The sequence below is a fragment of the Apteryx mantelli genome, chromosome 15 (assembly GCF_036417845.1).
Source record: "Apteryx mantelli isolate bAptMan1 chromosome 15, bAptMan1.hap1, whole genome shotgun sequence".
NCBI lineage: Eukaryota > Metazoa > Chordata > Aves > Apterygiformes > Apterygidae > Apteryx > Apteryx mantelli.
The window spans coordinates 22,860,887-22,882,382 of NC_089992.1; the positions used below are offsets into that span (position 1 = coordinate 22,860,887).

Sequence of the window (21,496 nt, forward strand, 5' to 3'; positions counted from 1 at the left end):
AAAAAGCAAAAGGCTTTAAAAAAATGCTTTGGTTTCAAAGGTGTACAAACAGGAAAGATGGTTAGAAATGAGAAGCTAACAAATCAAAGCCCATGAAACCCACTGTGGAGAAAGAAACGCAAAATATGTTGTTTCAAGATGAATGCAAAGCTGAAACCAGCAAAAAATACTGCCCTCCCAGCAAACACAGATGTTTTAGCTTGATTTTCTAGATTGGCACATTGCTGGAAGAAAAGAAAATCCATTCCTCTCCTGTTCGCGCTCCAGGTTCCTGTCTCTTATTTTTTATTACGTTGCAGTGACTTTGATCCCTGAGGACTCCTTAAGCGTGCTGCAACTGAAGCACGTGAATCTCCGCTCCTCCACTCCGGTGAGCGAGGGGGCCCAGAGACGCGGGGCAGCGTCCCGCGCGTGTCCCCCGGGCGCAGGGGAGCGCTCGGCCGCGCTTCACAGCCACGTGCTGAGCGACCGGAGCTGGCAACAGCCCTGCAGCCGCGGCCGCTGGGCTCGCTCCGGATCCGAGGCCGTCGCCTGGACCTGTTTCTTGGAGCGCCTCCTGCAGCAGCCCCTGGGCCGGCACCTGGCAGTGCGCTGGTCCACTGCAGGGCTGGTCCCCATGGGGCGGGAATCAGAGGTTTGGGGGGTTTTGGTAACTCCTGATTTATTTGGGGGCATGATGTCACCTCTCTGGGGCCGGGTGACCCCAGGACCTGTTGGCTGGAGTCCCTGGTCCCCAGGGTGCCAGGCAGAAGATGCTGCCCATGGGAGGAAGCTCCCAGCCCAGCACCAGTCTTTGGTGCTGCCTTGGCAGGAAAAACCCTTCCGGAGATGTCCAGTGAGCCAAAAAGCTGCCTGCGGCCTGGCCCCAGCCACGCGCTGGCCCCTGCCCCAGTGGCCGTGGGTTCCCATCCCCTTGGACGCGGGAACCGCGTGGCGGTGCCCTATTGCTGCTGCTGCTGCCGGGCCTGCACCAAGGGAATCGCTGCCGTTCCCGTCAGGAGAACTGCCTTTTAATTAAATTCTTCTGGAGGCTGGGATATTGGCAAAGCCCAACTGGGGAAGGGCTGAGCCTGTTTGATGAAGCTTCGCTTGCTTTCAAAGCTTAACTTGAAACATCGCATTCCCCATCGCTCCCCGTCTCTTAATTTCGCTCGCTCCCTCTGCGCGTGCCCTCCTGACTTGCTCCTTTTAATTCATTTGCTGTACAAAGCCTTTACGCCAATGCTTTTTTTTTTCAGAGCATGTGCTGTAGCCTCGCTGCTCTGGTCACCGGGAAGGACTGTTGTTCCCAAGGACCAGTGGCGGCCGAGACGCCACGGTGATGGGTGCGCTGGGGCTGGCACTGCGGGGCAGACAGCGAGATGACAGCCTGCACCACCTCCCCGCTGCAGCCCCGTGCCTGCTCCCTCTCACTCGGCTCTGCGCGTGAGTATTCATATATGTATTTATTTTTCCAGACAAGGTTTCTTGCAAGCCAGATTGCCTCGGAGGTGCCGGAGGGTGCTTAGAGGCTGGCTGCCAGTGGTCGGGACGAAAGGCGCAGTGAGAGGCATTGCAAGCAGGCAGGGTGGGTGCTGAGGGTGCCTGGATGCTGCGGGGGGTGGCCTGGGGCTCCGCGAGACACCGAGCGCTGCTGCCACCGGCGCAGGGAGGGCATCGCTCTAACGGCCCCGCAGCGTCTGTCAGCCCTGGGCACGGGGAGCCGCTTTCTCGCTGCGGGCACCACCACCCGCAGAGCCCAGTGCCAGAGGAGGCTCGTCCCCTGTGAACGAGGAGACGCGGTGCTGCTGCTCACGATGGGTGCCGCGGCGTCCTCGCCTCCCGCACGGGGAGCCCCGCTCCCGGGACGCCTGGGGCGAAGCCTGGCACGGCCGGCTCGCAGCCTGTGGGCACAACATGCTGGTACCTGCCCCTGGGCTGCCCCGTGGTGGGGCTTCACATCCTTCTCACCTTGCGGAGGGCAGGAGACCGGCAAACACGGCTAATTACTGCTTACGTGGGCACATCAGAGCTGCTGCTCGGCCTCCCCAGGGCTTGCAGGGCTGAGCTGGCCAGAGAGAAAGGTGTTAAAGGGAATTGGCTATAAAAACACAACCGGTCGTCAGGAAAAAAAGTCAAACTCCTCTCGGTGCTGTGCAGGGCCTCACCTGTCCCCGTGGAAGGTGCCTTTTCTGAGCCCTTTGCGTCAGTGGGCGAAAATGCCTCCGAGGCGAGAGCATCAGGAAGGGGAGAGCCCAAGCGCTAACCAGGGATACAGAACCGGACAGATCAAGAAGTCAAGATTTTGCATTCCAACTATCTATAGGAAATAGGGTTTTTTTATTATTTCAAGTTTTCATAAAAATCCATAATTATTGAAATCAGTTACAGAAGAAAGTTCGTAACTTTTTATTGATTTTATTTCTTTTCTCTTTCTTTTTCTTTTTCCCCCCTCTGTTGTTTTTCCCTCTTAGAGTTATATCTGACACCAGAGTCCATCAGACAAAGTCCTTACAAACATGGGAGTCCTGAAGACATCAGCTGAATGTTTTCCTGGTATAAAGAGGAGGAGGAGGAGGAAAAAGAGGTGGTGACGGTGCAGGTGCGGTGGGTTTGGAGAGGGGTGAAGGGTGTGGTGGAAGGAGAGAGGTCGGTATGTTTGTAGCAATGTTTGTTTTTTTAATTATTTTTTATTTGTTCATTTGTTCTTTTTTTAAAAAAAAAATTATTATTTGCAAATTGTTGCCTGGTTAAATCATTTTCATGTTGAACTTGCGTGGTGCATCGGCAGAGCTGATGCCCGCGTCAGACTTGCGTGGCACGTACTCAATTTCAATGTTGTGCTTGGTGTTGCCTTTCCCCCGGCTCCATAGGAAGAGGAGCACCAGACAGAAGAGCACGACGCCCAGGAAGGAAATGAAGCCCATGGTGGTGGCAATGATGAGAGTCTTGATGTCAAAGGGGAAAGGCACGGTGGCACGCGTGCTGTTGGCATCGCTCTCGTTGGGCTGATTGGAGATGAACGCGAAGGTCTTGTTGGGCTGGTGGGGCCAGTCTGGGGAGTAGCTGCGCACGTGCAGGTGGGCCAGCATGGTGTCGTTGCCACCTGCGTTGCTGGCAATGCATAGGTAGGTGCCGTTGTCCTGGATCTGGGCGTAGCGCACCTCCAGCGTGCCATCAGGGAAGACAGTGAGCCGCCCGTTGGTTTTGGTAGAGATGAGGTGCTTCCGGGGAGAGAGCCACATGATGGTGGGAGGTGGGTCCCCATCTGCCCGACAGACAAAATGGACCGTGTGGCCTTCGTCCACAAAGATCTGCTGAGGTTTGCGGTCCCGTATCCGTGCTCGGCGGCAGGTGAAATAGTTGGGCAGGAGGACATCAGGGAAATCTTTGAACTCCTTGCCCTGGACAAACTCGGGGGTGGAGCAGGTGGGCTGCTGCTTGTTGAAGTTCAACCTCCATCGCCGCCGGAAAACCCAGAGCAGCCGACAGTCGCAGGCTAAGGGGTTGTTGTCGAGGATGAGCGTCTCTAGGTTCCCCACCGAATGGAAGGCTGACTCCTCCAGGGTGGTCAGCAAATTCCCCGACACGTTCAGGATGCGCAGGTAATTGAGGCCGCGGAAGGCAAAGGGCTCGACCATGGTGAGCTGACCTCCCACCAGCTGAATCTCCTGCAGCCTGAGCAGGTCATGGAGCATGGAGCCCTCAATGGTGACGATGGGGTTGTAGGACAGATTCAGGAACCGGAGGTAAACTAAGTGCCTCACTGACACATACGGGATGGACGTCAGGTTGCAGTGGGTGATGGACAAGGAGGTCAGGTTCAGCCCATAGAGGCAGTTGGATGTCATGGTATCCAGGTAGGGCCAGTGTGAGATCTCAAGGACCTTGAGCCTGTATAACCTCTTGAACGAGTAATCCCGGATGGCGTTGATGTTCAGGTGGCGCAGCCGCAGCACAATCAAGCCATGCAGGTGAGACAGGGCCTCCGTGGGGATGGAGGTCAGGTTGCATTTCTCAAGGGTCAGCTGCTCCAGGCTGTTGAGGCCGCTGAAGGCCCGGTGGGAGATGTAGACAAGGTCGTTGTCCCCGACCTCCAAAGACTTCAGGTTGTACAAGTCCTGGAACATGTAATCTAGGAGGATCACAATTTTGTTCTCACTAATATCTAGCTTGGTAAGGTTGCTGAGTCCAGTAAACACCCCCAAAGGGATCAGCTTGAGTCTGTTACTCCTGAGCCCCAGTGTCCTGAGGTTGAAGAGGTTGTTGAAAGCCCCAGGTTCAATGGCACTGATAATGTTCTCATTTAGCTCCAGCTCCTCCAGGTGAGGGTAGTTGGCAAATTCATCCTGGTTGAGCGTCTTGATGCGGTTCTTGCCCAAGTCCAGCAGCCTGGTCTCAGTCGGGATCCCCTCTGGGACGACCATGAATCGCTTCCGGTGACACAGCACGGAGCGCTCCTGGGCAGAGCACTCGCAGCGCGGCGGGCAGCCCGTGGCGGAGCCGGACAGGATGGATCCCAGCATCAGGAGGAGAATAGGCTGCCAGCAGGCCAGGATTGGGCTGCGCATACTCGCCTCCCCCGCTATCATCCTATCTCTCACCTGCAGGTAACACGGTGCGGGAGGGGGAGAGAAAACAAAGGAGGACATGAGCGACCGACAGGCACAACCATGGCACGAGGCACTCTGCCGCGAGCATGCCGCTAGGTTTACTGTCCTGGCAGAGCTGACATTAACACACAGTGGGCAAGATCGGACCTCTCTAGGCACTTAACCCCAATATTTCAATACACACAGCAAACACTCCCCACCACAGGACATGCACAGGTTCGTGTGTGGTCTGTACGCTGTGGGGAGGCCTTTGGAGAAGAGATGACTGCTTGGCCCGGCACAGAGCATCAGCTCACGCTTTGGCTCAGCCCTCCTAGCTGTTTGCAGGGCTTGGGCTCATCCACCTTTTCCAGGCTCACCTGGTCACTGAGCAAAGGAAGGGGCCTGGTTAACAGGGGACCATCCCTGAGCTGTGGGACTGCTGTCCCCTGGCTTCCCCACTGGTTTGGAGGACTTCAACCCTGCAAACAGAAGGGGACTAAATGGTCCATGTCACCCTTCGCCAGCAGGTGGGAGCTGCTGCTCTTGGTTATTGAATGTGCCTTGAGATGGGCCATGGGCATAGCAGGGGGCCAGCTCTGCCTCATTTAGACTGACAGGGGCCTGCCAGGAAAACTGAGGCATCAAGACATGTGGTTCAATGGTTGAATCAAGAATAAAAGCTGTGTTTGGGGGCAGAGCGATGAGCTTTGCTGACAGGGGTGGAACAGGGGCCCTTCGCCCAGCGCTCTCCCGGGTCTTGGTGTCACAGGCCGGCTGCACGCTCCCTTTCTGTCCCCCAAAACATTTGAGGGCTACAGATGACCCAGGCGAACACCGTGGACCCCTTCGGAGAGGGAGGCCAACCTCCTCTGCCTGCGTGAGGAGGCCAAAGGCACAGCGTGGGGAGCTGGGATGAGGAGCTCCTCGTTTGCCAGCAGAAATCCAGCCTTTTGGCTAAAACTCTGTCTCCTCCTCCCCTCCATGCCCCAATTTTTGACTTGGTGATTGAACGTGCTCAGATTTGAGTGAAAAGCCTTGAGGAAGCTGTGTCAGACAGAGCGCGCTTCCTCGGCTTCTTAAAAAAAACCACCACTAAACACATCTATCTACATCCTATTTTAAGCTCTTGAAATTATTCAGTTCCCTGTAGATGGAGCCTGAATATAAAGGCTGCTTTGCAAATGCAGAGGAGCGGACTGCGGGACCGGCCTGGCGGACAGACCGAGGAGGCTGCGGAGCCCCTGCCCGGCTCGGCCGGCAGCGGGTGCTGCTGAGCGGGAGGCAGCAGCCACCGGCTCCGCGGGGCCGGGGCTCTTCCTCCGCGCGCTCGTGCCAGGCGGCCCCCAGCATCCCCGGCTCGGGAGCATCTGGGTTTCGGCGCCTGCCCCATGGTTCCCAGTCGTACAGGCACCTGGACTCGCGCGTGCCGCGTGCCAGGCCCTCTCAGCCGGCGCTGGCGTTGGGGAGCAGAGCCGCGAGCCGCTTGGGAGCTGCTGGGAAGGATCCCTGGGGGGCTGTGACCTCCGAGGAAAAAAAGTAAGAAAATACGGCAGCCGCCATCTCTTTGCTTCTGGGATCCCCAGCAAAAGCATTTGACAAGCTCTCGTCCCCTTCTGCTTTTTGTGGCCTCTCGTTGCAGAGCGGGGAAGACCATGGGCAGCTACAGCGTCCAGAAGAAACCCCAAGCCCCGGCTTGGACATTCACCCTCAACGGCACAGTCTGCAAAGCAGCGGGGACCGGGCGGGCGGACGGGAGAGCGCAGAGCTGGCCCTGCCCAGCAGGTGCCGGGGAGCCGCTGGCCGCGGTCCGGGAGCCCCGCCGGGCACGCGGAGCCGCCGGCCGCGGCGGGCGAGCGCAGCCTGGGAGCGGAGCCGCCGCCGGCTCTATGAAGTTATTCACGGCGAGTTATGGCCTGGCGAAGGCCGCTTGTGCCTCCGGACCATAAACAACCCCATCACAGCGGCAAGCGGACGCAAAAGCTCCTGTCACGCTGCTTCTGTTGCATTTATTTTCTGTGGTGTTCGAGCTGTTACGAGGGATCAAATCATATTAATATTGCATATTGGATGTATAGCTGCTCCGGACTGTGTTTATATCTATTGTAATGTGTACGCTCTGCATTGCTTCCACTAATGCTATTTATGGCTATCGCTGAATATACTCAATACATTACTTTCATTGGTTCAGTTTATATCCATCATTATATATCCTGTGCATTACTTTCCCTGCTCTAGCACTATTTATGGGTCTGTTACAGATTTTCTGTATTACTTTCATTGCTTCTGTTTATATTCCTCATTTCATATAGATATGTGGCCCAAGTATAAATTTTGTTCCAAAAAAATTATTCAAAAAAATTTTTTTTGCAAGGCGCAAGGATGAAAGATGAGGTACTGGCCATAAAAACATCCTCCGCCACCACCTCCGCAACCGCGAGGCCTCGGCACCGCGCGGCCCTGGGGCCTGGCTCGCTCGGGTGTGAGCTGCGGGCGTCCCACAGAAACCCTCCGGCGGTTTCATCCCGGTTCCCCGTCCGTCTCCAGCGGCCTTTCCCGCGCACCCCCGCGGCAGGGCTGCGCGCTGCGGGGGGCCCAGGGGCGGCGCTTTTGGGGCGATTCCTGCGCGTCTCGGCCAGCAGACGGGTCCCTCTCGGTGGACGTGATCCAGCACCCCTGAGTCCGGCAGAAACGTTTCCAGTGGCTTCGCCTGGGCCCGGGCCAGGCTGCAACGAGCCGTGCGCCGGGTATTTACAATCCGTCACCTCCCGCGTTGTCGCCTGGGTACTGCCGACCGCGCTGGGCAGCACGGGAAATGCCGGCTGGCCTGCGGCTCCCGGTGTGGCGCTTCCCAGCTGGGCTCTCATGGGCCCGCCAGGGTCCCGGCGCTGGAGACGTGGCAGATGCGAAGGCCTCCTCCTCCTCCTCCTGCTCCTGCTCCTGCTCCTGCTCCTGCTCCTGCCCTGCTGCGCAGGTGGTGCTCCTGTGCCCAGACCCGCTTGCAAACACACGCTGGCTCCGAGCAGCCTCCCTTGGCCAGTATTTCTCAGAAAGCAATTCCCACTCCTCACGGCCATGCTGAGAAAGCCATCAAAGCAAGCAAAACACCGCATGCAAAACAAAATGTGGTCTAAGGGGCTTAATTATCCCAGACTGAAAAGCCTTCAGCTCATTAGACTGACAGGCAGCAGCCTTATTTGGATGTGCTCTTTGCGGAAACGTCCCACTCTGCCCCTGCGTGCGACTACGCGCCAGTGCCGATGGGCGCGGGATGGGCGCCGAGGGCCAAGTCCTGCCCGGCGCCTCCCTGTGCACGCTCCCGCGTCAGCCTGGGCCTCCGCAGGGCCAAATCCTGCCTCTGCGCCAGCAGCGAGGGCATTGCACCTGCAGTAAATCTGGCCCTGTGCTGCCATGTGGCCTTGCAAGAGCCCTGTCCTAGTCTCGCCTGCCGTTCTGTTTTTCCCAGCTTTCTATTCCCGGGAAAGCCTGCGGCAGCACACTCAAGTCCAGCCCGCTGTCGGACAGACCCCAGCGAGGGGCTAGACCGCAGCCGGCATAAATCAGCGTAGCTCCGGGTCCGCTCCGGCTGATTTACATCAGCTCAGGAACGGGTCCTAAGTCTCGCAGCACGATGGTCCGTCTGGTTAGGTCTAAGTATATGCGGCACGCCAGAGTTGCTACATCTGCCAGCCTGGGCCTGCGAGCGACTGCACGGCCTTGGCCGTGAGAAACAACGGCCAAACCTGCGTGCAGAAACGAAGGCTTCGTTGGCCAAGAGGTAAACGATAAGCCAACAGATGATAAATGAACAACGCAAAATCTGCATGTCATTAGAGCCCAGACAAGCCCACTTGCATAGAATTAAAGTCTAGACACGCCTCACGTGTTATTAGGTCTCAGCTAAATTTAAATCCACAATAAATACAATCCCTGACAAAAACATCAGTAATCTTAATAGCCAGAGTCACATAAGAGCTTTGAGAGAAAGACAATGAATAAGCTGAAAATTCAGGGCTAAGATGAGCTTTAAATCACGTCTGTTTCCCATTTACCTCTGGACACTTCAGAGAGGAACAGATATGCCTCAAGGTGCAGTGGCTATCAAGAGGCGCCCTTCCAAAAATGACTGAAATCATGATCCGAGGTCAACAACCAAACCCCAGTTTTGGCAACTATTACACATGTCCCCACCATGGCTGGATTTCCTTAGCGTCAGCAAACCATCTCAGCCCCCAGTTGCAGATGTCCATGTGTTGGTCCTTCTGCTGCAAGAAGCCACCACGTTTTGGCAGGACATGGGCTTGTCCCTGCCAGCTGGGCCAGACGGGGCTGCAGGCAGCGCCCAAGCGGGCTTGGGCACCTTCATTAGGGCAATCTTAGGGAAAGGGCTTGGTGTCCCCAGGCCAGAGAAGCCGGTGGCTGCTCTGGGGGACTTGGAGCCTGTAGGAAGCTGGGAGGTGGCGGAGACAAAGTGCCACTGGGGGCTTTGCAACATTCGATGCCTCCCAAATTTGCTCCAAAAGGGACCATGAAACCTGCCCGACACTTGATTGCCCAAGTGCCTCCAGGTGCCCCAGCGTGTGCTGCCCGCCAGGATCAGGCCAGGTGGCTGAGTTGCCCAGGCCGGGCACCGGGAGGGAGAGATGTGGCCCTAACATGGCTCTCATTTGTTACATTAAAAAAAAAAAGGACAGATGAGAAAGGAGCAGCTGCTGGATTTACTGATGTTAGACAAAGATGACAGTGTGAACCAACAAAAAAAACCTCATGCCCACAGACACGGCATTGAGTGCCCCCATCCTCTCCAGCCTGCCGCCTCGGTACGGGGCCCCAAGGCGCAGCGCCCTCCTCCAAGGCAGGCGGCCAAAATCAGTAAGAGAGGAGCAGATGGGAGCGCCTGGCCGCGCTGCCTCCGTGCTAAATCCAGCAGGACCTGCTGGTTTTCCCCGGCTGGGCTCAGAGCTGCGGCAGGGAAGCTGCTGGTCCAGGCCTGAGCCTGCAACCGCAGCCCCGGGCCGGCCCGGAGCGCTGCCTGTCACGGCGTGAGCGGGGATCACCCCAGCATGCGAGAACAGCCCTGCTCCCCGCCAAACTGGCCCTGGCCCTGGCCCCGGCCCCAGCCCCAGCCCCAGCCCCGGCGGGCGCCCGGCTGGGCATGTGGGTTTGCTGCGTGGACAGCGAGCGCTCGGCAGCTTCTGCCGGCCGACAGCAAGCAAACAGCAAAATCCCCGCGTCAGCTAAACCCCCACCTGGCATTCATAAATTACAGAGCAGGCGACGGTCACCCTTGAACCAGATGCTTTTGAGAGCCTCTACGACAACGGGCAATTTAGGGCAAAGCCAGCCAAATCCCCGGGGCCCCGCTGTGCTTTGGTGGCTCAGCCAGGCCGGGGAGGAGGAGCGCAGCACCCGACCTGGCCCCGGACCCCCAGGAGCAGCCCTGGCGGGTGTCCCCAGCCCCGTGCTGTGGTGGGTCCCCAGCACCCCGGCTGCGTGGGGCTGCGGGTCAGCCCCGGGCTCACCACTGGCCCCGGCTCGCCGGTGTTGCACAAAACCTCCATGGCGTGGTATTCGGAGTCAGTGCTCTCGTCTCCTCCAAGCTGCTCTGGCTAAATCAAATTTTATTGAACTTGACTACATTTTAGAGATAAAGACTCCAGGTTTACAAATAAATATTTAACAACCTTTCCTGCTGCTAAAAGAGTTGCTTATCCAGACCCCGGGCTCTGCACTAAGTGTTCCTGTAGCTATCTGCAAAGCAGCAAAACAAAGGCAGAAGCTTTAATTTGCCAGACACGTTCGTGCCTATTTCCTCCTCGCTCCATCATTCCCTCCGCGTCCAACATGCATTTGTGGGCCCTGGTTCTTTGTCTTGCTCTCTCTCGCTCGCTCTTTCTCTCCCTCCCTGACCTGCTCCTCCCTCCTCCTCTTTTCCCACGCAAGCTCCGAAGCCCAGAAGTCAGCAATAGCTGCCGGGCTCCCCAGGGCACACGGGGGACAGCTGGGCGAGAGGGCCCAGGGCATGTAGCATGGAGGAAGCCCGTTCCCTTGTGGTGGCCGGGCCCTTCGCCGCTCCCTCAGCCCCGCTCTCGCGCCCCAGGCAGGGGCGGCGCTAGCCCAATCCTGCTCCAAGCGCTGCTGTTCGAGGCGGAGGTGGTCAGAGGTTTCCTTTGCCTCTGGTCTCCTCTTTTGTCCTTCAAGTGTTGCTGCCGATTCCCGCTGCTATTGCTGCGCAGCTCTTCCCTGCACCACGCTGCTTCACGTAAGGGAAAAGAACCCAAAATGCGAGATGCTAAAGTAAGCCCTGTGCACGCTGCAGACTTGCTGCAGGGAATAAGGACTGGACAACGGGAGGCACAGCGCTGCTCCGTGGCTCAACCAGCAGCCAGAGCCGCTGGGCTTGGGCACTCCTTGGGTTAGTGACCTGAGAGCCTGCCTTGCTCCCTATGGTTCTGGTTTGCCCCTTCCCTTCGCTCTGTGTTTTAGGCTGTCAGGGCCCTTTTTAGCCTGCGCAGCACCATGAGAGTGTCTTGGCGGCTCATGGAAATCCACCATCTTCCATAGGGCCTTCATTAACAGCTGGGCTGTTAACGAAGGGCGTGAAACCCGGCTGCTGCAGTGCAAAGGGTTGGTCTTCCTTGGGGTCCTGTGTCCTGTCCTGGTCTCCCTGGCTTGAAACCCTCCAGAAGCAGCATGAGGGGAGTTGAGAAGGGTGGAGAAAATGGTTAGTGGCTCAAAAGGGTTCCTTGAGGAGCGAGAGCCAGCCACAAGTGGCTGGGGTCACGGGCTCCCTCTCATCCATGCGCTTGCACAATTATCCAGCGGGGAAATTTTGTTCTGGCTGCTGAAGTTTTTGCTGCTGTGAGGCGGGAGCCTGAAATAGGTGCGCCGCAACCTGATCCGCCGTGGCAGTTGCTCTGAGGCTGGAGAAGAGCACTGAGACATATCTGAGATGCAAATCCCCTTCCGGCACTCTGAGCCTGGCTGGCACCAGACACCCCGCTGTTCTCGCCCCGCGGCAGCACCGCCGCGCAAGCACGACCTTCTCGTGGCCCCGGGCTCTGCCATGCAGTATGCTGCGCCCCACTGTGTCACGCTGGTTAAGTCGGGGAAGCATCAAGCCAAATGACGCAGGAGAGCAGAGTAAAAGGGGAGGGAAGGTGGCGTGGAGCAGGGCGCTGAGGTGGGCTGTGGGACCAGCAAGTTGGAAGAGATGCTTTGGGTGGTCGTCTGCTGGTTTAGCTCCGGGCTGCTCCCTGTTGGGGAACCCCAGCTGTGAATCTGTTCACCTCCATGAAGGGATGGATGTGAGGAGTGGGGAGATGAGCAATGATGGCCCAGAGCCAACCTTGGGAGAGGTTTGCAGCCCCGGAGGGCAGGGGCAAGTTCTAGGTTCAGGGAGGTGGGATGGAGACCTCGGCCGTCTCTGCAGGATGCTGAAGCTCAGAGCTTTTTGCTGAGGCCACTTGTCTCTGTGCTAGTGCTGCTTGCCCTCCACACACTTTTGCTCCCTCATTTTTAAAGGCTTTTCGCTCTCTTTCTGGCTGCACATGCTTCAGTGACCCATCAGCAAAGAAAACATCCTGACAAGTGATCAATAAGTAATTGCAAAGGCAGCTGTGGGTGCCTCAGGTGTAAAGCCCTGAGATAGCAAGAGATAAATGAGAACTGTAAGGGTGCAGAGCACCGTGGAGCTGGGCGCTGAGCCAGCCCTGCTCCCCTACGCATTGAGCGAGGGGCCTGCGATGCGGGCTGGCCCCCACTGCCCAAGCGAGCGTCATTTGTCAGTTTGACATTTTCCATGTCAGGCAAGTGGGAAGAGGTTGGGAGTTTTTCTGCTTTCAAAGACAAAGAGCAGGAGAGCTTGGTTCACTGGGGGAACATCTCCCAACGGTTGGTCTAGAGGCTCCATCACTTGAGTCACCTCAGACAAGGTCAGCAGGAGACCAGGAGGGGGATGTCTTCCTGGGACGGGCTGGAAAGGACATGGACCAGCTGGTTGAGTAGGGTTTTTCTCCTTTTTTCTCCAGCACGTCTCCCTGGGACTCCTGGGACTGGGTCACCTGGACATTTTAGTGGGCACTCGAGTGCTGAGAAGTGCTGTGGAGAAGAGGCATGGCTGCAGCCCAGGCTTCAGCACAGCATGAGGGGCTCTGTAAATGTTTCTCTCCCCAGTCTGCAGCTGTGCAAGAAGGATGGAAAAAACCTCAGCCTTCTCTAAGGGCTATGGAAACATTTGCACCGAGGAGGTGAAAGAAAGGTCAAAAGAGTGTCTTCTGGGAGAGCTGCCAGGATCAAGATGGCGTTGCAGAGGCATACTCCACGCTCGGCCCAATGTGCCCACAGCCAGCCGGGCATCTCGCAGTGAGGCCTTTCCTGAGGCAGCTCCCGCAAACATCCCTTCTGGGGAGCGCGGTGAACCTGCAGCTGCCAGAGCCCCAGCCATGGTCCCGTTCCTGCAGACACTGAAGAAAACTGCCTTCTTCTCCCGGCACAGCCCACTTGCGGCTGGGAACCATCCTTTCTCTTTGCACTTGAGGGAAGATTTGCTTCCTGAGCTAGGAAAGGGTTATCTGGAGCAACGCACCCTCGCTCTGCACCGCGGCGCTCGTGGGGGACCAGGTCGGTGCAACCAGCTCATGGTTTGGCTTTCCCGTGGGCAGGGGCTCCGGCAGCACCTGGGCTGCTCCTCCTGAGCATCCCGGGAGAGCTGCAGGCAGCAGGCGCGGGAGTTGCCGGCGGGACTCCCCCATGCACTCATTCATGGTCGCTTCGGCCTCGAGGCCTGGGAGCAGCCAGGATGCCGATGGCCTTGCAGGAGCGGGGTGATGGAGCCGCTTGCTGAGGCGCGTCGGGCTGGGCGCTGCCGCACGGACCGGCAGCTCCGCGCGTGGCTCCGCCGCGGGCCGGGCACAGCCGGGCCGGCTCAGCCCGCTATCACGTTTCTGCTGAATCAGCCGGAGCGCAGCGGTAGGGCGCGCGTGCCAGGTCCCTGCTCTTGTGTCAGCGGCAGGACAACACCTGATCTGGCACGAACGTGGCTGCTACAAAGTCACCCCGCTGCCAGCGCGCGTTTCCTCCGAGTCGGGTGCAGCTGGCACGTCCGTACGCTGCAGCCTGGCAGGGGTGGCCGCGGGCGACTGGGGCCAGCCGCCGCCGGGGGACAACCGCCTTCCTCTCGAGCTGTCCGCCGCCGCCAAAGCATTTCCGACACCACCGCATCCCCGGAAGCAGTGCCTGGCGCCGGGCTGGGGCGGCCGCCAGCCCTCCGGCGGCTCTGGGACGCGAACCCCGTGACAGCCCCGGTCTCGGCCACCGTGTCACCCCACTTGCTGCTGGCTCGCTGAGGCCGAAACCCCGGCTCCACGCGCCGCGCAGCCACGGCAAGCGGGGGCCGGCGAGCGCATCCTCCGGCTCCGGCAGGACGGCATGACGTTGCTTGCAAAGACCATGGGCACGTTTCTCATGTTGAATGTAAAAGGTCAGACTGTACTTGTGGCACCGCTTCTGTTCCCACACCACGCTCCCGAGCAGCGCAATACCCTGTTAATTCTGGAAAAGCACAAGGACTATCCGGAGCACTGCATCCTCCCTGGAAACCCACCTCCAGGATAATAGTGCCAGGACTTGAGAGACCATAAACTCAGCAGCTTTGCTGACTCCAGGGAAACCTGCTGATTTACCTCTGCTTAGGACCGGCCTGGATATTTTTATACTACCTAAAATAGGCAGCCTCATAAGCCTTCGCACAACGGCAGCGCCGCAACTGCCGAGCAGCGCGGAGAAGACGGCTTTGGGATAACCCAGCAGCAGTGCTGGCTGCGCGGCGCCAGCCAAGGAGCCGGGCACCCCGTGGCCGCCAGGAAGCACGGCCCCGGCTGGCGGGACGCGGCGCCCCGTGGCACCCCGCGGCCCGGCTGCCGAGGCGAGGGCGGCTCGGGGCGCCGGTGTCGGAGCGCGGGGCGGACCCTGCCCCAGTAGCTGCACCGCTGCATTTCCAAGCGCTGCCGGAGACGAAAGGCCCCAGCGCTCTCCATCTATCTCCTCTCAGGACTCTCTCCCGCCAGCCAGATCTCTATCTCTCTCCCCGATATTATTAAGTTTAGTTCGCGTAATAACAAAAATACTGCCGCAGGAATTTGCAGAAAGAGAGAAGCAGAGAAAAAAAGGAAGCAGAAGAAAGCATGAGCGATGGAGAATGCGGGGAGAGAGATTCCTCTTCCCAGCCTGGCTTTCTTTGTGCCGGTTTTACATGTATATTCTTTTTTTCTTTCCCCCTTTCTCGCTTGTTTGATTTTTTGCATTATTTATGGCTTGTCTTCAGGGCCTGTATTTCTTGTTATTGTTTCATTCAACAATAAAATAGATTAGATAAAAACAAACTGCGCTGAGCCCTGGCTGAGCCTGCCTGTCCTTCAGCCGGCAGCACCCACGGTGCCCGGGCAGAGCGGGACGTGGGGATGTGCAGCCGTGCCGTGCCGGGGCGCGTGGGCTCATGCCACCACCTCACCTGCCCTTTGCAGCCCCAAACCTCCTGCACGGGGAGGCAGCGCTTGATTTTTTTTTTGGAATTCCTGTTTTTTTTGGGGGCACTTCCATTGCAAAGGACAACCAGGCTGAGGACGAGCCAGTTTAACGAACGGCAGCGCCGAGAGCAGCCCAAGGACGGGGGTTCCTGGAGCAAACCGCGCCTCCAGCCAAGCGCCGGCGCGCGGCCGCCGTGGCACGCAGCGCTGGGGCACAGCACGGCACAGCACGGCACGGCGGGGAATCACGGCTGTCATCGCGACGTGTGCGGCGAGGAGCCTTCCCCGGCCCGGCGTGGGCAGCGAGGTGGCCCCAGCTCGCCGTGCAAGGGGGGGGGGGGGGGGGGGGGGGGGTTCCACGTGCTGCAGCGTGCCGAGGCCGGGCGAGCCCAGCGCGGAGGAGGCAGAGCCTCCGCGAGCGCTCAGACTTCGCGAGTCACCTCCGGGTTGTCTCCAAGGTCTCAATGAGTTGTTCCCCATTTCACACGTGACATCTCCAGTCTAAACAATGAGCTGAAAGAATAGATCACGTCAAAATATTTCTGCTTCTCCCTCCTACGAGAATTCCCCATTGGAGACCAATCCAATTAAGGTGCTGGTTACAAAATTAACCATAATTACAAGAGAGATATTTAATGTTTTGCATTCTGATGAAGAAACAGAATGGAAATTAAAAAAATTATATATTATATATATATATATATGGGTCCTACCAAGATGTCAAAGAGCAACGCAGGCGAGGCCGGGAGGAGGAGGCGACGGCGGAGGCCGGGAAAGGGCTGGTGGCGGGGGAGCGAGGGGACGTGCCGAGCGGAGAAGGGCCAGCGCCGCAGCCGACGGTGCAGCCGGGGGACCCAGCCAGCCCCAAAGGGGCAGCGCCGGCCGAGGCCGAGCCCCGCGGGAGGCGCAGGGGCGGTGGGGTGTCGCTCGCGGCGGCGTGCCTAGCTAAGGAAGCGCGTGTGCCGGGGAGAGGCTGTGCCCCCTTCTCTGCCGGGCAGCGGCAGGCTCCCACCCCGCGCGGGCGCCGAGCCCGCGGCCGGCCGCTCTCCCCGCAGCGGTGCGAGGCACCCGCCCGGCGTGAGCCGCCACGCCACACCGCGCGCGGGATCTCCCTGCCGCTGGCTTCCCCGGCCCCTGCCATGCCAGCGGCACTGGGACACCTGGGCCTGTTCCCAAGCCTGGGAGAGCCTTTCCCAGCTAGGCATGGCCCTCTCCCACGCTCCTGCGCTCCACGGGGGTCTCCGAAAGCCTGCGGAAGTTGAATATCGGGGATCGCTAGGACAGGACCAGAGAAACGAGGAGAAGGCATCTGCCCAGGTGGCCCCTGCATGTGTGACCCTGCGCACAGCCCTGGCTCCCGCATCGCCGACAGCCTGGAGCAGAGCAGAGGAGGGTAACAAGACAGTCCGTGGTGGAAACGGCTTCGGCACGAGGGACAGCGGCAGGAACTAGAACCCTGGGAAGAGAGATGTTTATGGTGGGACGAACGAGCGATGGTCGTGAAACCCTAATGGGGGCTGGAGATGTCGGGTGGGGATAGAAGTGCTGAGGGGCACCCAAAGGACTGGTGGCAGGTTCAACCCAAGCATGGGGACGTCCCTCCACACGTGCAGCGAAGCCCTTGCTGCAGGATGCTGCGGGCTCCACGAAGCTAACTAACTAACCGGCTTATAAAGGCAGACAAAAAAAATTATGGAAGAAAACGCACAGGGCTGCAAACAGAAAACTATACCCTGCAAAGCAGTACGTTTCCAGGAGCGTGTCCCAGGGGAGGGTCACCATATATGTCCCTGTTCTCCCACGCCTCCCAGCACCTACACTCCTGGGCAGACAGGACAGTGGCCAGGCAGCCGGCGACCCGACTCGCCGTGGCTCTGCTGACGGGTGCAGTGGCCTGAGGACAGGCACTGCAGGGCCCCAGGAGCTCTGCGGCCGCTGCGCTCCTCCAGCTCTGCTGCCCAGCTCCTGACCCCTCCCGTACCAACCCCCCATGTCCTTGCTTGTCCTTTGCCTCCTCCCATTCCTGCCTGATTTCAGGTAGTACTGAGACTTCTTTATCTATCTTCTGTGCTTTAGTAATGAGCTTCCCCCATCCCTGCACTTGAGGACCCATAATATAAAGGTAGGGCAAAGCCAAAGCAAATGAGTGTCCCAGTTTTACTGCCTCTTCCAGAGAGCGGATGTGCAGTGACTATTTTTCCCTGCCCAAGCTGTGCTCTGACATTAAGGTGGAAATTTCTGAGCATGCATCTTCTCCTGAAATCCATGGCCAGGGTAGCTAAATCCCCCCAAAGGCTTGGAAAGCCCCAGCTTGCAAGCACCAAAGCGTCCTAGTGCCATTGCTGGGCTGAACCAGGGGAGAGGATGAAACCCAGCTGAGCGCCCCTGCACGAGACCAGAAGCGCTGCTGCCCAGCCCGTTCCCACGTGCGGCTAAGAGCCTTTGGGAAAGAGCTGCTGTTCCGATGGGTTTCGGGGCTGTGTGTGGGAGGTGATGGAGGCTCAGGTGACAGCAGGGCCATGAAGATGAAAGAGGGTGGCCTGGCTCACCCAGGAGCCAGCTGAGATCGCTGACAGGTCCTGGGAGGTGGGAATGACCTGTCCCTTGAGCATGGGCCATCCCTCCGCTCAGCCACGAATGCCCAGAAGAGCCGGCCGTGAGCTGGGCCTCTGCTAGAGCCGGTCCTGCCACCCACCCCTCCCTCTGCTCTCGCGCCTTCCTGAGCCAGCTGGCATGACCTGCGCCTCATCCCGCTGCTCTGCGTGATGGATGAGGCTTCGCGCTCCCCGCCTGCGCTAAAGAGGAGACAAGGCGCTCTGTGGCATTTATTAGCATTTATTCAATTGCCCAGGTCAAGCCAACAATTAACACCGCCTGCTCAGACACGGCCACCTTGGCGCAATCTGTCTTCCTCCTCACTCGCTGCGCTGAGGGGGGAAGCGAGGGGAGCAGAGGCCACGTGGAGCCTGGCTGATGGAGATAAAGGGGCTGATCCATCATCCCGGCGCCCTGGGCCGAGCCGGCCTGGCTCCGGTGCAGCAGGGTGGGCGAGCGGGCTGAGGGGCGCAGAGGGGAGACGCTCCCCGCCTTGCCGGCAGCCAGCCCCGTCGTGCCCCCGGGCTCCTGGCGCTGGCACGCACCGGCGGACGCCCGTGCGAGGGGCCCAGGGAGAGGCAAAGGCCTCGGAGGTTGCAAAATCAACCTGCTGCAAGCTGGGAAACGCAGGCGCCCTGGGTTCAGGCCCAGGGCACAGGCACCGCGTGCCCGGCTGGAATTACGTGCCCCTGGCAGCATCCCTCCTGCAGTGCGCAGGGCAAGGCAGGAGCCCCCCGCAAGCCACTGGCCTGGGGTTTATTCGCCTTTTGCTTTCTCCCGCCCTGGCCTCAGGCTGTGTCGATCGCTTGTTTCTCAGCCTTGGAGCAGAACGATTCATTTCTGCCCCGGCTCATCGCTGAGGCAGCTGCTGCTGCTTTGCCCTGGCGCTCCAGGACGTCGGCCGAATTCCCAGCCCGGCCGCAAGGGAAGGTGCAGAGAGGGGAACGGAGCCACGCGCTCGGGCTGAACAGTGTGACCAGGTCCCCACTGCCCTGTCTCTGCGCCCAGCAGCTCTCCAGGGTGCCCTGGCCCACCACGTCCCACCAGCCCTGCACCCCCGCCCAGCCCCTTGCACCCATCTGCTCCCTAGGAGCCCTACAAGAGACAACGCTGGTGAGAAAGGACCCTGCTTGAGCAGGGACGTCTATTCAAGGCCTGAGCTAGAAAAAGGCCCAGCAGAGGTGCAGGGAAACCCCACGCGCGCAGGGGGACGCAGAGTCAGAGCGCCAGCCAAACTGGGTGTTAGGTAGGCACCTCCCAGCCAGGGGCACGGGGAGCACGGACGTGAGGCCAAGGCATGGCAAGCTCTCTCCAGGCAGCCATTCCCCTCTGCAAGCTCCAATTTTTCCTTCCCCACATGGAGAGAGAGAGAGGGGGAAAAAAACTGAACTGGAATAAAATTGAGGCCGTGGCCTTCAGTTGTATTTCTCCCTTTGTTTTTCTTGGGTTGTTCGATTTGAGTTCAGCATTTACAGCCCTCCTCTCTCCTCCCGGCCTTCCCCACTACCTGACGAGCTATTCTGGCTCTTTTCCCACCAAAAGCCATTTCTGCTCATGCCAGAATAAACCCTGCTCCCTTTGCTTCGCGGGATTTAGCAGCTAAGGGAGGAGACGCGCTGACTCGGTGCATTCGATGTGTTTGAGTGCCAGGTAAACACACTCCCTCCGTAGGGAAGGGGACGCTGCCTTTGGACAAATTGGGGAGCTCAGCCGTCAAAGCACGGCTCACGGGGCTGCCCCGCGCCCGGCTCAGCCGCTGCCGGGAGCCTCGGGCATCTCCGCCGACCTGCTCCTGCCGGCCCCCCCAGCACAGCCGCGGCTTTGCTTGTGTTTGGGCTGCTCCAGAAAATGGCTGTGTAGCGTGTGAGCACCAGAGCGCTCTGCGATGCCGCCTGCCTCCCGTCTGTCCCCCGGCCTCTGTCCTGCCCGCACCCAGGGACCGTCCCGCTCAGGAGCAGCGTGCAAAGTGCCGGGGCAGCACGGACGGGGCAGATCGTTTAAACTCTGATGCCAGACACTAATTTTAATCACAAGCTGAAGACGACAAAGTTAACACTGGCTTCGCACCCGGGTCCACGCAGGTGGACTTGTCTCCTTGTCTTAAGAACTCACCCAGCTCCATCTGTTGCCTGCACAACTCATTTTAATGACTAGGAAATCCTAAGTTATATTTCCTGTATTATTAATGCTTTCCTCTCTCCCTCCCCACTGCTCTTTTTCAGCCGGACAAGGCAGCTGGCTCCTGTGACAAGTGACAAGGCCAAGCTAGAGGGGACACACACGCACACCCCTCCACACCGCACATCGCCAGGAGGAGCCAACGCGTCCAAACCCTACGCTCAGCTCAGGCGCTGGCCAGAGGGTCGGGTCAGGTCCCGGCCTGCGGAGGAGTTGCAGCCGGCCGGCCGTGCCGCTCCGGACCACGCTGTGCCAGCTCTCCCTGGTGTGACGTGCCGCTGGCCGAGGCAGGCTCGCCGCTACGCAAGGTGAGCTGGAGAAGCAAGACATCCCTAGTCCCTACCACCAGGACCCGCCGGCGCAGTCGCGGGCCATGGGGCAACAGCCTGGGCATCGCCGCAGTGACCCAGCTGCCAAAGGGGGGTTGAGCAGCAGGATGTAGGGGGCCTCTCTTGGGGTCACAAGCCTGGAGCTTCTCAGAAATTCCCCTTTTCTCCCTCTCTCGGAGAGAAGCCGGCCCCATTCCTGTGCCAGAGGTCGAGAGGAGCATTTCCTGAGGACACCCTGTCAGCCTGGTGAGACCTGCTCCATCTGACCATGCTTCCCCCATGCTCCCAGCTCCCCTCTGCAGCTGGGTGGGAGAAATGGGGGAACGGGGGGCTGCGGCTCCCCTGCCTCTTTCCTCCACCGCATCTGCTGTTCTTCCAGCCATGGGGCAGGTACAAGGGAAGGACAGCCCGGAGAGGTGGAGCGCAGGGGAAGACGCCCTGCCCTGGAGCAGCTCTGCTTTGCTGCTCCACTCTCCTCTCAGCTGAGAGCCCAGCAGACCTTGGCCATCTCCTGCCGTGCCTGGGGCTGGTTCACTTCCAGAGGCAGGGCAGGACCTCTCCGAAGAGAAATGCTCTCTATCTGCCAGGCTGAGGAGCACCGGAGGCTCTGCCGAGCATAAGCTCTGCTCCAGGATGCCCTGACAGCTACTTAATACAGGCAAAGGCAAACCCTGCCTCTTGGCTCCCATGCGCTCGCTGCCTTCAGCATTAATGGTCTCTTCTCATCCTCTCCCCACTCAGCCCAGATGCTCACGTCTCCCTGTGAACCTTCCTTCCCTGTACACAGTGCTCAAACCAGAGACCATCCACAGCCCATCCAGGGCACAGCACCTCTCGCCCAGGAGACATATGGGGACACCGAACTCACACTAGCTTGTACCACGTACGGAGGTTCAACACGAGCCAATGGCTTAGACAACAGGTACCCTCAGTGCTAACCGTGATGTAGCCACCAGCCCACGCTCAAGCAAACTCCCCAGGGGCCACAAGCCGAGCGGGAGCAGGCAGGCTGGCGGGGCTCGGCTGTCCTGCGGGCAGCGGTTCCCACCCTGGCGGCTCCCACGTCGGTATCTGCAAAAGGTGGCACGGGAAAGCCCATTTCCATGCGCTCTACAGCAGTTTCCCCGCCTGAAGTTTCTCAAAGGCAGTGGTGGAGTCGCACTTTCCACCCAGACATTTACAGAGATCTCCGCACTGCAAACACGCGTTCCCCAGGCTCACGGAGATGGGGCCTAGCCCCCGACCCAGACAGAGGTGTCACCCCTGGAGCTGTTACAGCAACCCCCATCCAACAACT

At 59.2% G+C, this 21,496-nt stretch overlaps 1 protein-coding gene across 2 annotated transcripts in view; it reads right to left on the bottom strand.

Moving 5' to 3' along the window:
• Positions 1–2,300: 2,300 nt before the first annotated feature.
• Positions 2,301–21,496, bottom strand: part of LINGO1 (leucine rich repeat and Ig domain containing 1) — a 238,608-nt gene continuing 219,412 nt past the window's right edge. For both annotated transcript variants that reach the window (XM_067305383.1, XM_013957293.2), the window contains one exon: positions 2,301–4,583. In XM_067305383.1, coding sequence (XP_067161484.1) covers positions 2,730–4,571 — 1,842 coding nt within the window. In that variant the 5' untranslated portion in view covers positions 4,572–4,583 and the 3' untranslated portion in view covers positions 2,301–2,729. The remainder of the gene's footprint in view (positions 4,584–21,496) is intronic.